Consider the following 16,242-nt stretch of genomic DNA (forward strand, 5'->3'; position numbering starts at 1 on the left):
ACAATCGGTTGTTCAGGAAAAAAAAATACCACTAACGATCACTTAAAATTACTTCTTAAATATTCCCAAGTGGCCAATAGCATTTATACATGAAGAAGAGGTGAGAGGCATGCAGGGGTAGCACACTGGGAGGCAAGGAATGAGACCCTATTTCTGCTCTCTGCATGTGACCAGAGGAAAATAGTTATTCACTGAAAGTCGCCAATGCTTATGGATGAGCGGGACCTTTGACGGTGTAAGGTTATTCCTTCTGTGCTACTTCAGTTGGAGAATGTCTTTTTGTAGCTCAGAAAAATGTAACATTAATGAGGTTAGGGAACACTGGCTAATGTGGAAGCTTTCACGTAGGTGACAGCCGTGTGGAGTACTTTAGGATGATTTCAATGATCATGTGAGAATACATTAGGAAAAAGAAAAACAACTTGAAAGCAGGTAGCAAGAGCTATGCAATTATGTGTCATTTGATTCTAAAGTCTGTGCTAAAGGCACGAATAAACAAGTTCTCTTGTGCAAAAAGTCTCCAAAGGAAAATTAATTTTTCTTTCAAAATAGCCCTCTGTGTTTTATACGCCACTTCACTTGGGCAATTCCATTAAGGCAATGCTCTCTGTCTGCCCATGAGACTTGCTTTCAAGTCACTGTTGATACAGCTAAGTAGGGTAGGTGGCAAAGTGATTTTCTGATACAATTTGCACCATGTCTGCGTTTTACTGGGAAGCCGTCAAAACACAAATGTCTAATTGTTCCCCTCATGAAAAGAATCACACACCAAATGTAAAGAAGGTGAAGGTGAGCTCTGCTCTCTATCAGAGGGCTGAAGGTCAGCCACAGCATGGGGTAAAGAGGAAGAAAGAGTTTGAACAGTGAGTCGGGATTCTTATTGTAGAAAACCTCCCAGGTTTCTCTGAGTCTTCACAGTAAGCGATTCGTTTTGTGAGCGGTTTGTTTTCAGAACATTATTCACTTCTATATTCAAATGGAAGACTCGAAACACTTCCCAGAGTCAAATACAAATTATCTTAGACTGTGCCACTGATGCTACGAGTACGGATAAACAGAGAACAGACCAGCTAACTCATACGGCAGGGCTCCCCAACCCCCAGGCCGTGGATTGGTACCGGTCCATGGCCTGTTAGGAACCGGACCACACGGCAGGAGGTGAGCGGCGGGTGAGGGGGCGAAGCTTCATCTGTTGCTCCCCCGTCGCTCGCATTACCACCTGACCCATCCCCCCATCCCCGTCTGTGGAAAAATCGTCTTCCACGAAACCGGTCCCTGGTGCCAGAAAGGTTGGGGACTGCTGTTTTAAAGGATTCAAAGTTCCAAGTTAATTCTATATAGATAATTATTTCTCAGAAGCAGTGGGAATAAACGGGGGTGCTATTTTTGATTGATCCTCTCACCCAGCTTTTCCTTTTACCTCTAGATGACTCCCAGATCACCTCCTCCGCCCAAGTTGCTTCTCAAGCTTCAGTTTCCTCCTCTATTTCTCCATTTAGATATCTCATAGGCCCTCCAACCCAAAATGACCCAAACCAAATACAATATTTCTTCCCTGAATCTTAGCCTCCTAAGGCATGAGTATCCAACAAGTCGCCCATAGAAGTCATCCTCAACTCCTGTCCTCATGTAATAAGCATGAAGTTCCCAACACTGTACTTCCAAGGTATTCTACCTTCTGAATATCTCTGAGATTTCCACCCTTCTTCTGTTTTTATTCCCACTCTGTTAGTTTGAGCCTTCAACCTTTCTCATCTGGAATTCTGTGATAAGCTTCTTCCTTCCACCTTCCTCCACCCTGCTACCACTATGATCTTTCCAGAAGTCCAGTCGGGCTGTGCACTCTTTACTTAAAAGTCTCCCAGGCTCTTCACCATTTTAAGGATAAAGTCAACAGAGGCTACAGGGCCTTCTTTCTTGATCTGGACTTTGCTACCTATAGGCTTAACTTCCACCATTTCCATGGGTGATAAAATGAGACTCAGGTCTCATTTGAGATGGTGGTGTAGACAGACTTTGTCTTTAAATACTAGAGAGACACATATGTTGAGTGATTTTTTGTTTTTACTCAAAATACACCATATGTAATTTTTAAAACCAAAATTTTATGTGACATATTCCTCTAAACTTAAATGAAGAGCAACTTTAGACAGGTGAAAAAAATTAAACAAAGCAGAAAACTAACAGTCATGAAAAATAGATTTACACACGCAAAATTCTTACCCAGTGTCTGCCAGAAAGATATCCTCCAACCTCTTGCTGTTTGAAACGAATCTGTCTTGAACACCAGGAACATACTACTACTGCTGCTCTTAACACCTGGTGGAAGACTGGAACCACAGAATTTGCCAAGAAGGGGATCACTGATGTTAGAACCATCGTAAACTGCCAGGTAGTCTTGGGAGCAGAAGGTGGAGGAAACCACATCAAAATCATTGAACCTGTGAAATGAACCTTGTTAATAATAATGTTCTCCATTCGGGTTTCCATTAAATTATAGATTTAGTTCTTATTAAAAAAAAAAAAGACAAGACAAACGCCAACAGCATCCAAGTTTCACTTGATAGGAAACGTAGAAACAGTATACTATTTTACTGATCAGTTCAAAAGTTTAGAGGAAAGTTTTTGAGAGACTAGAATATGTCAAGGAGTGTCATAAGCTCTGGGGATATAAAGAGGAGTAAGATATAGTCCTGGATTTCCAGGGGTTTACAGTCAAGGATATATTAAATCTACTTGACATAAAAGTTTTGATAAGTTGAACTGATATTTATTTATCATTTCAGCAACATTTTAGTTTTTCAGTCTCATTAAAAATAGGGTGTTTACTCTGTTCCCTTGTTATTTTTGTGAGATCAAGATCAATCTAATTTTTATTAATGGGAAGAATGCTAATATAATAGAGTGGAAGAAATGCTGGTTTTAGAATCAGAGCTTTATTCTCATTCTCACAGTCTGTTTCCCTCTTTTTAAATGGAGTTTATTCTAAGGTTAAGTGAAACAATGTGTAAAATCCAAATTATGGTAACTGGCATACAGTAGATGCTCAAAAAAAATGGACAGACCCAACAAATGATCGTTATTATTATGATTTTGAAAACTAGGAATAAGAAATAGTTATTCCTCATAAAAGAAATAACAAATATTAAAAAACCAATGGTAGGAAAGAATGAACTAAATTCTCTTGAGTCTTATTTAACTGCTATAACCAGAAATTCACATTTCAGATCACTGTGGTCGTCACGGGCATGTCACCACTCATCCCAGCGCTCAGCCTTCCTGACATTTGTTAGGATTGTCTTTCTGTGCACACTTTGAGGTGTGATGTGGCCCTGAGACATGCTCTGGCCACAGAAATGTAAGCAGGAGTCATGCGTATTACTTTTGGAAGAAGTTTTAAGAACTACTACTCAGTTTGCCACACTGCCTTCTACTGCAGTGATGATCACGGAAGCAAATGTAGAAATGAGTTTCCATCAACCTGGGCAGCTAAGTGACCATGATGAGAGGAGACTCCTTGCCAGGCCACGTTGGACACACTCATACGAGTGAGAAATAAACTTGTTGAGTTAAGCTACTGTGCCTTGGGGTTGTTTGTTACCACTTATAACCTATCCTGACAGACACATCCCTGACTTTTCTTTCATTGTCTAACATAGTATTTCTTTTCTTTTCTTTCCTTTTTTTAAATTGAAGTATAGTTGATTTACAATGTTGTGTTAGTTTCTAGTGTACAGAAAAGTGATCCAATTACACATATATATTCTTTTTCATATTCTTTTCCATTATGGTTTATTGCAAGATATTGAATATAGCTCCTTAACACCATATTTCAATCCAGGTCTTATGCTTTGTCATTTCAAGTAACTATTCCCAGAGTTCCCAAACAAGCAAGGCTTCCTACCTGGATTTTCTTAAGGATTTTTATGGTGGGTTTATTATAGCTTATTTTTTAAAAACCTGTTTAAGTTATTTGATGTCCTGTCATCATTTTTCTAGGTTCTTCTTTCTCAGGTGTTTTTGTTTTCTGGGTTTTGGTATTTTTGCTAGCCTCTGTAATATATAACATATAATATGGAATAATTTGAAAATATCTCGTGATTAAAATATTTCCTTTAAGAGGCTTAAGAAAAAAATGATACAATATTTTGAAACAGGTTTTGATTGGCTGAATGTTTTCCAACTGATGATAAAGGTTAAGATGAAAAATTTCTTAATTTTCTTTAACCACATGTAACATTTAATGTTCCTATAATAAAAGAAGGCAAAACAATAGCTAGATAATTTCCAAAAACACTACTTTCATTTTTATTTTCTATAGACAACACATTTATTTTCCACAACGTGAATCCATGAAGATAAAAATCTGAGTTTCCAAGAGGACTCAGAGCTGTTTTGGCTTTGCGTCATTTTCCCATGACAGCACAGAAAATATTTGCAAAAGCCCATTAACAGAAAACGTCATGAGGCCGGCCTATTTGGAGAGCCTAGAAGGATTTATGTGTTACTAATGTCTACAACTTCTTCAGTACCTAGAATAGTATCTGTTTCACAGAATGTAGGTTCTTAGAAAGAATGTAATCATTTTCCAAGCATGCGGATGTGAACTTTGACTATGGTGAGACCCAGGGCCCAGGCAAGGGCAAAAAATATACACATATCATAGCGTATGCTCTAATCCTACACGTGTAAGAACCAAGTATTGTGCCACGACAGCAAATGACAAGAACCGTTCCTTACGTGTCCATTCGGAGCAGGTGATCCCTTCCCAGGTCTCCTGCTCCTGGCCATTGGGCACTTTTTGTTTATTCTTTTGTTCCTGGGCCTTAAAGGACTTTCTGGCTTTGGGGCACAGCCTCTTTACAAACAGTCTCAGGTGGGACCTGCAGAGCTCTCCAGGGTCCATCCTGTAGACCACTCACTGTCTGATACAGGAAGCAAACCAGGCTTGATGAGATGTGTCTTACAGTCCGAGGACCCATTTGACATATGAGGTCCCTGGAGGTAAATTATGGAGAGTTTATGATTGGGGGAGAGAATGTGATCACTGACATACAGGAGGAAGGGAGGTAGGAGGGGTCCTAGCCCATTAAGCTTCTATAAAAAATTCTATATTGCCATAAACTACACCATATGCTGAGTTTCAGAGCTTTCCACCATATGCTGTACATCACTGAAACACAGGAGTTAGAAATACATCATCTCAGATGACAGCAATAGTGAACTCTGTCACTCAGAGAACTGGAGGTTGCTTTCCCTTCATCAGTCTTATTGGAAGTATGCAGGATCGGGAAGAATTTTCCTGATGATATAAGATATCTCATATAGCACCAGTTTAGAGGTGTTCTGATATGGGAATAAAAAGGAATTTAAGTACTTAGAAAATTCACGCTTGGAGAGAGAGCGTAGGGAATATGAAGGACCTGGTTTGGGGAGGAGATCAGTCTGATCCGGATTCTGATTTTGACTCTTCATTTAATACAATATCACTTTGGGGAAGTTATGTGACACTTCTGAGACTCAGTTTTCTCATCAGTAGAGTGAGATTAATAATACATACCTCATCTGACTGTTTCAAGAACTAAATAAGAGAATGGTGGAAGTGTTCATTAAAGTTCTTTGTGTATAATACGTGCCCCCCAAATGGAAACTGCTTTCTCTTGCCTTCCCCATGCCCTTTGATTTAAAGATAGGCTTATAACTTTACACCCCAGTATACGAAGCTACTCTAAAACTGTCGGAAAACTACAACAATTGTTTGAACCGGTGGAGTGAGCGCCTGTTTTTCCCCTGAATGACCACTGGCTTGCGTGGAGGGTAGGGGGCCCATTTCCCAGGTGAACAGGATCACACCACATGCTTACTTCCCCTTCCTCCGGATTCCTGTATGTGCCTCTGATGAGAATCAGTGCTCTGCATCATTAAATGAACATCTTTTCTGTAAACAGAGCTGGGAGGATCTTCTTAAGAAGGTAAATGGGTCTTACGTACTTGAGCTGGATTACTCTGTCGTCCCTGATGGTGATGGTGTACAAACAGTGCATGTTGTTAGGGTACGCAGAGTAGGAATAGAAAGGGCTCTTGATGATCCCGGTGGAGAGGTTGAACGCACCACCACAGGCTGCAACAGAAGGCGGGGAACAGGCAGAGAATGGTTATGACTCATGGCAGAGGAAAGTCATTTCCAGACATTCTTTACTATGGTACCTTTTCCCCAAGAGAGATGATAATTCTTTGTCTTAAAGCAATGTAAACCTCTCTTTACTGTGCTTACAAATGCTTCAGATTCTTCCACCGAGGTAGAGGGAAAAGACAGTAAGGGGTGGAAGCAGGGAAGAATGTTTCAAGGCACCTCTTGGAATGGAATAAGTCTGAGCCAAAATAATGGCCACAGTGAAAATGATGAGAGAAAACGTTTCCCATGTTGGAATATAACTGTCCTTTCTCTATAAAGCAGTGACAGATTCAGGGGGATAACAGTGATTGCTGGAAGTTTAGAAAAGGTGTGCTGAATCCAATTGTGGGCTTATGAACCCAGGAAGGGCTGTGATCTAAAGATCTTAAATAATATGGATTGGAGTCTCCTGTGTCCATGACAGACGACCGTAAGGTGAAACTTTAGAAATCACTTTTGAAATAATGGAGTTTAGTCCCCTCTTTGGGCTCAAATGCATAGCTCTTGAGTCTCGCGTATTTCTATTTGGTCGTGAGACTGGTAAGGGCCATACTTGACCAAGTTTTATTACCAATCCTCAACAAGCATGAGGAAGGTAGGCCCACCCCGAGTCCAGCAAGCAACAGCCCACAGCCCTTAGTCACTACGACTAGTCAATAAAACAACAGCCGTAAAAAGAGAATGAAATCCCATTATACAAAATATAGAATTTTTATTTTTTCGCTTGGCTTTGCATATCAGGAGGATTACTTTGTGCCGTGCAATGATGGAAAGTGCCCTATTCTCACAGCAGTGAGAAAGGTTTATATTTATTTTACTTTATGATTCTAAAATTATAGTAACATGAGTATATTTTGATGATATTTTTATGGTTTACATACTATCAATGGATATATTCCATTTACATATCTTAGAAATGATAACCAGAGAGTGGCTGCCATTTAAGGTCATTAAGGTAATTTTTTATTTGTCTGTTTGTTTATTTTGTCTCAATTGAGCCCACATTGCAGGGAAAGCTATTCTCTCTATGCCCACAATCATTCCTGTGCTCAGGCCCCTGGGTACATCTGCAGTGAATTAAATGTTAGATTTGTGTAGCCATTATTCTATTTCATCTTGTTCACAATAATGTGGTCTCTGAAAGCTTGTCAATGCCTAAAATAAGTCCCAAGTTTGTACATTGTCAGGAGTTGAAATTTCCATATCAACCCTCTTTAAAAGAGACTCTCATAGTAGATAATGTGGACCCTTGTATACAGTGTTTTAGGAAAATGAGGGATTAAAGAGTAAAATAATATAAAGTGGGGAGGAAACTCTCCATAACACTAGTTGTACCAAAAGAATAAAACAAGTCACCCCTTCTCTTTATCCAACAGACAACTGGGGGAAGGAATGTTCTGTCTGTGCTAACAGAATCCCTGGGCCACACAGAATCATGCGTTACAAACGGGGCCAGGCCTCGGGGGCAGTTAACGTCCACAAACCACGAAGGCCTGTTTCATGAGTCAATAAACATTTTCAGGCTCTTCTGGGGATGGGAACAATAATTTATTTGAAAGAAAACAATTTGACTTTCTACCTTTAGCAATGGGTTATGTCAAGTAAAGATCAAACAAACATTTTGCAAGATCTTTTTTTGCCCGTGTTACTGAAGTTGGGATGATGTGAAAAAAAATGCTGTCAGCAAACCAGCCAAGTTTATTGCAGGAGAGGAAAAGACCATTCAAAGTAGGGAAATAGAATCTTATGATTTTCAAACAAACATGGATCAAACTGTCCACAAAAAAATGAAAAGATGTCGGTAGCTACAAAGGTCTTTGTCCATTCGGTGGCTTGTCTGACCCTGATTTTGATACAGAGAAGCTGCAAATTATCATGTAGTTGAATACGTCCATCTTTTCTTTTACGACTTGTGCTTTTTGCATATTGCTAAAAAATTCTTTCCTACCAGAACATCATAAAGATAGTCTCTTACATTTTTTTCTAAATGTATAAAGGATTGGTTTTCAACAGAGTGACTTGGGAAAATGAAACAGGCATCTGGACAGTCCATGCCGAAAAGTCACTTTATGCAATGTACGAACAACTGAAGGTAGCAGTTCGTTCTAACTTAAATTATCAAAAATAAATCTCAGGGCTTCCCTGGTGGTGCAGTGGTTGAGAGTCCGCATGCCGATGCAGGGGACACAGGTTTGTGCCTCGGTACAGGAAGATCCCACATGCCGCGGAGCGGCTGGGCCCGTGAGCCATGGCCGCTGAGCCTGCGCGTCCGGAGCCTGTGCTCCGCAATGGGAGAGGCCACAACAGTGAGAGGCCCGCGTACCACAAAAAATAAAAAATAAAAAATTAAAATAAAAAAATAAATCCCAATCTTCCATTTGATTTTCAAAGAGTAGTTCTGCCAAAGTTCATGAAAAAGGGCCTCCCTTTTTTTTTTTATGACCATGCACCTAATTAATAATTTTCTCCCTTAAGGTCTCTGAGTCTTCAACTTGGTGATGTGTGAATACAATTAAATCTCCTTATGGAAATTGCTCGAGGGAAAAAGAAAATTCCAAACTACATCATTATGGCTACTCACGGGTTATCCTATAGGAAAACTTGAATCCCAAGTCCGTGGTATGTGCATTTGAGTAGAAGTTAAGCAGCATGGGACCAGAGGTGGTGACAGGGGACAGGCTCTCATCCCCACACAGCGTCGCCAAAGGCGTGGAAGATAAGCTGTAACCCCTGACTATGTGCACGCCGTCGTTGACACAGCTTCCCGTTACAGTGGAGCGAGCTGAACAGGGCACGGAACAACCAGAAGCAACATAAGTAATAATCAGAAGCAACATAAATGATTACACGAAAATGTGAGGACGATTCACGCAATTTGGTTTCCTGAGGAACGACCCTCACCCTAGTTACAAAACAAGCACAGGGGTGAGGAAACAGGGAGAACTTCACAACAGTTGAATCCTACTTTGAAACAATCCAGAATTTTCTTCCCTATAAAATGACTCCTTTAATTCAGTGATTATAAACTGGGGACAATTTTGCCTCCCAGGGACATTTGGCAGTACCTGAAGACATCGTTTTGCTGTCATGCTGGGGTGTGCCACTGCCACGGAGTGGGCAGAGCCCAGGGATGCAGCTAAACGTGCTATAATGCTCAGGGCTGCCCCAGGCCCCCTGCCCTCCACCACAACAAGAATGACCCAGCCCCAAACGCCAACGTGCTGCTAGTGAGAAACCTTGCATTTAACAGTGACGCTTACCCACAGATAAAGGACTCCTACCACGGAGACGTCATTAGAATCTCAATGTTAATTAAACAAATGTTACAAATGTTCACACAAACAATATTAGCTTAAGAGTTTAGTGATTGTAAAATATATATCATTGTTTTGTTTTCTAATTATAAAACAGATATATACTCCAACCCATTCTAAAGAGAAATACAAAACAGAAAAATAAAAAATTTAAAAAACTTTTTTTTTTGGTGATGGGATGTTTTCTATTTGCATATTTTGGGTTTTTTTTTTTTGATTTACAATATTGTGTTAGTTTCAGGTGTACAGCAAAGTGATTCATATATCTATTCTTTTTCAGATTCTTTTCCCATATAGGCTATTACAGAATACTGAGCAGAGTTTCCTGTGCTATACAGTAGGTCTTTGTTGGTTATCTATTTTAAATATAGTTAAGAAGACTTTTATTACTACAATGTATCCAATCATTTTTATGGGTGAATCATATAGTTAAAAAATTAATTGGAGACTTCTCTGGTGGCACAGTGGTTAAGAATCCGCCTGCCAATGCAGGAGACACAGGTTCGATCCTTGGTCTGGGAAGATCCCACATGAGCCAAGCAACTAAGCCCATGTGCCACAACTACTGAGCCTGCATTCTAGAGCCCCCAAGCCACAACTACTGAAACCTGCATGCTCTAGGGCCCATGCTCTGCAACAAGAGAAGCGACCGCAATGAGAAGCCCGTGCACCGCAACGAAGAGTAGCCCCAGCTCGCCACAACTAGAGAAAGCCCGCACGCAGCAATGAAGACCCAACGTAGTCAAAACAAAACAAAACAAAAACATTGATTGGAATCATCCTGCGTAGGATCTTTTGTAACCTAATTTTTATTAACATGAAATAACATAACATCATGCATTTAATATGATTAAATATCTTTTAAAACACTGAATTTAATGCATCTATCGAACTCTAATATATAGATGTGCCATGCTATGTTCAATTCATCCCCTACAGCTTAATAATTCTACCTTTTCTAGCTTTTGTGATAAAAATACTGTTGAAACAAACATTTTTATATATAAATATTTGCAGAACTTTCTCATTATTTCATCAGAACAAATTTTTAGAAGTTGAGTTACTGGTACTAAGGTAAAATTCTTTTTCAGATTTATCAAACAGTCCTTTGGAAAAGTGTTACCAATTCACAGTTCCACAAAACTTTAGGTATCTGACATTTCCCCCATTTCTACATTTTCATCCCCACGTAGAGAAACCTTGTACCCATTCACAGTCACGCCCCATCCTCCCCCTTTACTGTTCTCCCAATCCTAGGCAACCACTAACCTACTTTCAGTCTTTGTGGATTTGTCTTCTCTGGACATCTCACATAAACAGAATCATATATATATATATATATATATATATATATATATATATATATATATAAAATATATAATATTCAGCCCCTTGTGACTGGCTGCTTTTACTTAATGTTTTTCAGGGTCATCCATGTTGTAGCATGTGTCAGTACTTCTTTCCTTCCAAGCTCAATAGTATTCCATTGTATGGAGAGACCACATTTTTGTTTATCCATTTTGTAGTTGATGGACGTTAGTTTTGCTTGTACCTTTTGGCTATTATAAATAACACTGCTACAGATATTCATGTACAAGGTTTTGTGTGGATACGTGTTTTCAATCTCTTGGGTAAATAATAGGAGCAGAATTGCAGACTCATAGAGTAACCCTATGTTTAATGTTTTGAGGACCTATCAGCCTGTTTTCCAAAGAGGCTGCACCATCCTGCCACCACAACAGCAATTAGAACCAGCATGAGAGTTCTAATTTCCCACATCCTCACCAACACTTGTTATTGTCTAACTTAGCCACACTATTGAGTATGAAATGGTAGTACATTGTGGTTTTGATTTGCATGTCTCTATGAGTAACGGTGTTGAGCATCTTTTCATGTGCTTATTGGTCATTTGTATATCTTGGAAGAAATAGCTGTTCAGATCCTTTGCCATTTTAAAAATATTTAGTTAGGCCACACTGTGTGGCTTGCTCAATCTTAGTTCCCCAACAAGGGACTGAATCCAGACCCTCGGCAGTGAAAGCGAGGAGTCCTAACCACTGGACCACCAGGGAATTCCCTCCTTTGCCATTTTTAAACTGGGATATATGTTTCTTAATGTTCTGTTCTAAGAGTTCTTTTCTATTCTAGATACTAGAATGGTCGTAAATTTTTATTTCTCTTGGGTAAATACCTGGGAGTAGAATTGCTGGGTCATAAATAAGGTATGTATTTAATTCTATAAGAAACTGCCAGTCAAATTCTTCCAAGTGGTTATATCATGAGGAATGTATGAAACTTCCAGTTGCTCTGCATGCTTGCCAACATTTGATATTGTCAGTCTTTTTCATTTTAGCCATTCTGTTGTGTGTGAAATGGTACCTCATTGTGATCTTTAATTTATTGTTCTGATGGCTAATGATATAGAATATTTTTCATGTTCTCATTTACAAAAACAAAAGAAAACACTTTTATCTCATCTAGATGATAACTTGAACATGTACCTAACACCTACACACACACACACACACACACACACACACGCACTTTACCTACTTAAAATTCCCCATTGGAACTGCCCAAAACTACATTACAATCTCTTATACAAGCACATACTATGACATAATGGACTTTACAATCAGACTGCCTGTTTGCTGTTAGAACATTCTTATAAATTAAAGAAACTATGGTATACATTTACTTTATAATTTCAAATCCCCTGGCCATAGATCTTGGTTCAAGGGTGGGCATGTGACCTAGGCCAATCCACTGAGAGTAAATTTCAGGTAAACTGTTTGGAATCTGGAATAGACAGTAATGTGCTGGTAAATAGGACAACCAGCTCTCCGAGGGAAAGAGGCACACCCTCATTTGTACCATTTTCCAATTTCTGTGGTAGAAATACTCCCACTATAGCCAATGTCAAGTTACCAATGCAAGGTCATTAGATGCAGAATTTGGACCAGAGGATCATGACTGACTCTTGCAAGATGGTACAAGCCACCTCCAGCATGCCACTGGATAGACATCCTCTCTCTTCCTAGACATGCATGAGGGATATGCAAGCCCCACTGTGAGGGCAGCTACCCTACAGCCAAGACAGAAGCCAGCTTTAGGGTGAGACTCACACTGGAGTAGCACACAGTGAGAACAGAAAAAGTAAAACGTTTGATGACAAAATGAAAATGCTAGATTAAGCGGATATGAGGGACCACCAACTTTGAGGTTGTCTAGAAGGAAAGCCGATAAATTGCCCTTTTATGTTTAAACCAGGTTGAATTAAGTTTCCTGTTAATAGTGCCATAAAAATTCCTAATTGATATAGTAAGGATTATCCTAATCATAATCATGGTTGCAATTATTCTTTATGGAACCCCACCGTCCTGAGCACTGTTGATAGATTGACTGATTACTCCAAGGTAGGATCTCAGACTCCATCTAGGCCAATCAGATGTGTTCAAACTGTAACTGAGTAAGAAGGAGTCAACAGTGGGAGCCAAACACGTTCAACTTGGAAATCAGCAGCAGCGGTCTCCTGACTGCGGTAGGAAGCCAGGCTGTAACAGGAGGAAATGAAGCTGTCGTGCAGAAAGAGAGGGGGAAAGACAGTACATTTTGAAGGATTCATGTTCTGGAAGCCTATTAGTCCCCTTCTTATTTTTAAACCTTCCTTTGACGAGATGAGATAACCCAGTATCCTTTCTATAAACTCTACATCTAAGCAAACTTGAAGATAACCTACTGCTTTTAACTGAAAGAATCCTGATGTGTGCATTTTTAATATATTTGTACATTAAAAGCCCCTTCCTCTTTTAATTGTATTATCTTAAAGAAAATTGATATTTTTTATCAGAAAATATCTATGCAATTTAAATTTTAAGTCATTTTAGGAACACTTTTGGCATTTTAGCTATGTTTTTATACAACTGAAGAAATTTTGAGGTATCAATTCAAGATATGTTTATTAAAGTAAGCCCAAAGGATTCCTTCATTTTGAAAATCCTGGAATAGAAATGCTTCTAATTGGGAATAAATCTACAAGTTAAAAATGTTAAAGACTTCACTTTAATGACCTTACCATGTAATAAGAAACAATATGATGTTGGAAAAACAGGACAAAAAAGAAATACATTAAACTCAGATTCACAGTTTGAATACTGCCAAATTGTGTACCTTAATTATAGCCTTAGAATTTTTCTTGTTCCAAGAGCTCCATTGGAATTTAAAACATTCAGAGGAGGTGAACGTGAGAATCAAAAAATAGTATGAATTAGCTATAAAAATATCTTTAGCCAGCAACAATACATTAAGTTGTAAAAGCAAAATCACAGAATGAAAGGAAATATTGCTGACGCTAGATTAAAATCTCTGTTCTACTTCGGTCAAATGACCTGCTATGCAGCTATCCTTTAAGTACTAAAGAGTTAGTTTTTTAACTCTTTGATGATATAGACTATCACAGTGGTGGTTGTCTTAGAAAATTATGGAAAGGCTGTGAAACGTAAGGTAAAGTATGTTATATACTTACTAAGGTTTCAAAAAAATTAAAGGAACTAATTTAATTGCAGAAAAATCAGTCGTGAAATAGCAGTTGTATATCTATACTGAGACATAGCCAAAATGCACTAGTTGTTTATAAAAGGTCTGTATCAACAATAAGGGGAAGAGAGGAAGCTGAGAGGGTATTTTAATTTTTTTGTAGACGGCAATATATTATCAGTTAACTAAGTAAACCGTTCAAGACAATCTGCTCATTTTCAAACCCTGACTCAATATATCATGAAAGTTGTGATATTTGGCAAGTTGCTTAATGATTAAAACATTCTCGTGTCATTTCCAGTAGTAATTTCTTTAAGGTGGGATGCTCTTCCAAATGTTATCCATAAGAAATCAAACATTACATAATATCAGAATTTGTGAAGTTACCTAAAGTCTAAGAACATATCAAGGATTAGCATAAACAAGGTAATACACAAGAAAATGAGATATAAATATGTCAGCAGGCATCAAATAATTCACACACATACATCTTTTTCTCAAGCTGTACACATCACCTCACTGCATTAGATCAAAGATATCAGTCTGATTCTTCAGTGAGAAGACACTTGGTGACAAAATCACAGGCGTAAGAAAATAATGATAGGAAACACCTTTCCATAATCATAGGGGAACCAACTGTGATATCTTATATTGCAATCAAAATATACACAAAATTCTCAAGTAGAATATAATTAAATGCAACTAGGATGATTGTCTTCTAGGGAGAGAAAAGAACTTAGTCAAGGTTTAAAAAAAGTTCTTCAAGAAGCAAGATGTGTATCATAGCTGAGTTTATGGCTGGGAGGTAGCATTCAATCAGACACATGAGAACTCGTCAGGAAGAGCGGTACCCTGAAATTGAATGATACTTTCTCCACGGACGTCATGGGACAAGTGGCTACAGTCATTCTTAATCCTATCTTCAGTAACTGATTTGATGAATATTTACTGTTGAAATCTCAGAGGTGTAAAATAATCCTCCATGATTTGTTTTTATGACTATTTTCCATCCTTCTGAAAAACTGTAAGACACATTTATTATTTTAAATGGGTAAGGTTGTATCCAACATAGTGAAAAATAATTTTTATCACATTATTCACATATCTTCATTACAGAGAGCAATGTTCGATTCTGGGTTTCATCATGATTCCAAGAACTTGGAGAGAATTGAAAGGGAAGCCAAGGATGAGCAATTCAGCAAATAATGTAAACTTGTGGAATTTAGATTCCGACTGCACTTTTCCTTCAGAGTCATAGATGGAGAGGCAAAGATGCCAGAGGACTAGAAATAGTGGGAAGTCCTTTTGGTTGAAATATTTTAATATTGCAGATACAATAAAGTCCTTTCAGTAAAATAGCAAAGGGTTCTAGGGAGAGGGATGTGAATTGGGGGGCAGCTCTGAGTAGCCTGGAGACTGGCCTCCCCAGTAGAGGATGATTCCCTGAGAGGGAGAAGCAGGTGCTCGTATAGAACTAAGCTCCACAGAGTGTGAAAGCCAAGGTCTTGTATTATAACACAGGCAAGCAAGGAATCTCACACAACTAAATCGTCTCCTCTGGGGCTTGGCCAATTTGAATAAAATATCAATAAGAACTATTTCAAAAGAACCATTGCCCAGTGCTTTCTAAAATAATGGATTGCAAAATGGGCCTACCTTCTGATTTCTTGAGAAACAACTGAGGAAGTAAAGAAAAGAAATAGTAAGTAGCTGCATGATGCTACTTAAAAAAAAAAAAACCAGATAATATAGAGAGGAAATGTGAACTAAGACCGCCAAAACTCAGTTATCATGTTTCTTGGTGGGAAAAAAGGGCAAAAGGAAAAAAAATCTAAAAGTAAATTTTCTTCCTTTTTTCTGTTTAGCTTTATATCAGGCGTACCCTGTAAACCAGGACTTCTAAGTTAACGAAGGAGAATTCAGGCAAATATTACCTAGGACTTGCCACGCGGCTGCTCTGGAAATCTAGCCCTATTCCTCTCGGGGCCTTTGAGGCCATCCCTAGAGGACAGTAAACAAAATGCATTTGCATTGGTTCTCGCCCATTTTCTGTGCCAAGGGACTACTCTCTATCCAGTTCTTATCAAGAGATACTCTGGATCTGAGAAAAACTGAGTTTAGAATTTGCCTAGATGTAGGATTTTTTAGTTAAGAATTCTAAACCCCTCATTATCACCAGGGGGAATCAATGTTATTACCCAATTTTTAAAAATAAAT

The 16,242-nt window shown here is 38.6% G+C and overlaps 1 protein-coding gene across 1 annotated transcript in view; it reads right to left on the minus strand.

Annotated features, from left to right (window-relative positions):
* CUBN (cubilin) overlaps nt 1-16,242 on the minus strand; it is a 264,469-nt gene that overhangs the window by 38,932 nt on the left and 209,295 nt on the right. Inside the window, exons 57-59 of the mRNA XM_082649450.1 lie at nt 8,757-8,957; nt 5,992-6,121; nt 2,224-2,441 (exon numbers count right to left, since the gene is read on the minus strand). Coding sequence (XP_082505576.1) covers nt 2,224-2,441; nt 5,992-6,121; nt 8,757-8,957 — 549 coding nt within the window. The remainder of the gene's footprint in view (nt 1-2,223; nt 2,442-5,991; nt 6,122-8,756; nt 8,958-16,242) is intronic.

Source organism: Grampus griseus, assembly GCF_964374135.1.
Source record: "Grampus griseus genome assembly, chromosome: 2".
In the NCBI taxonomy this organism is placed as follows: domain Eukaryota; kingdom Metazoa; phylum Chordata; class Mammalia; order Artiodactyla; family Delphinidae; genus Grampus; species Grampus griseus.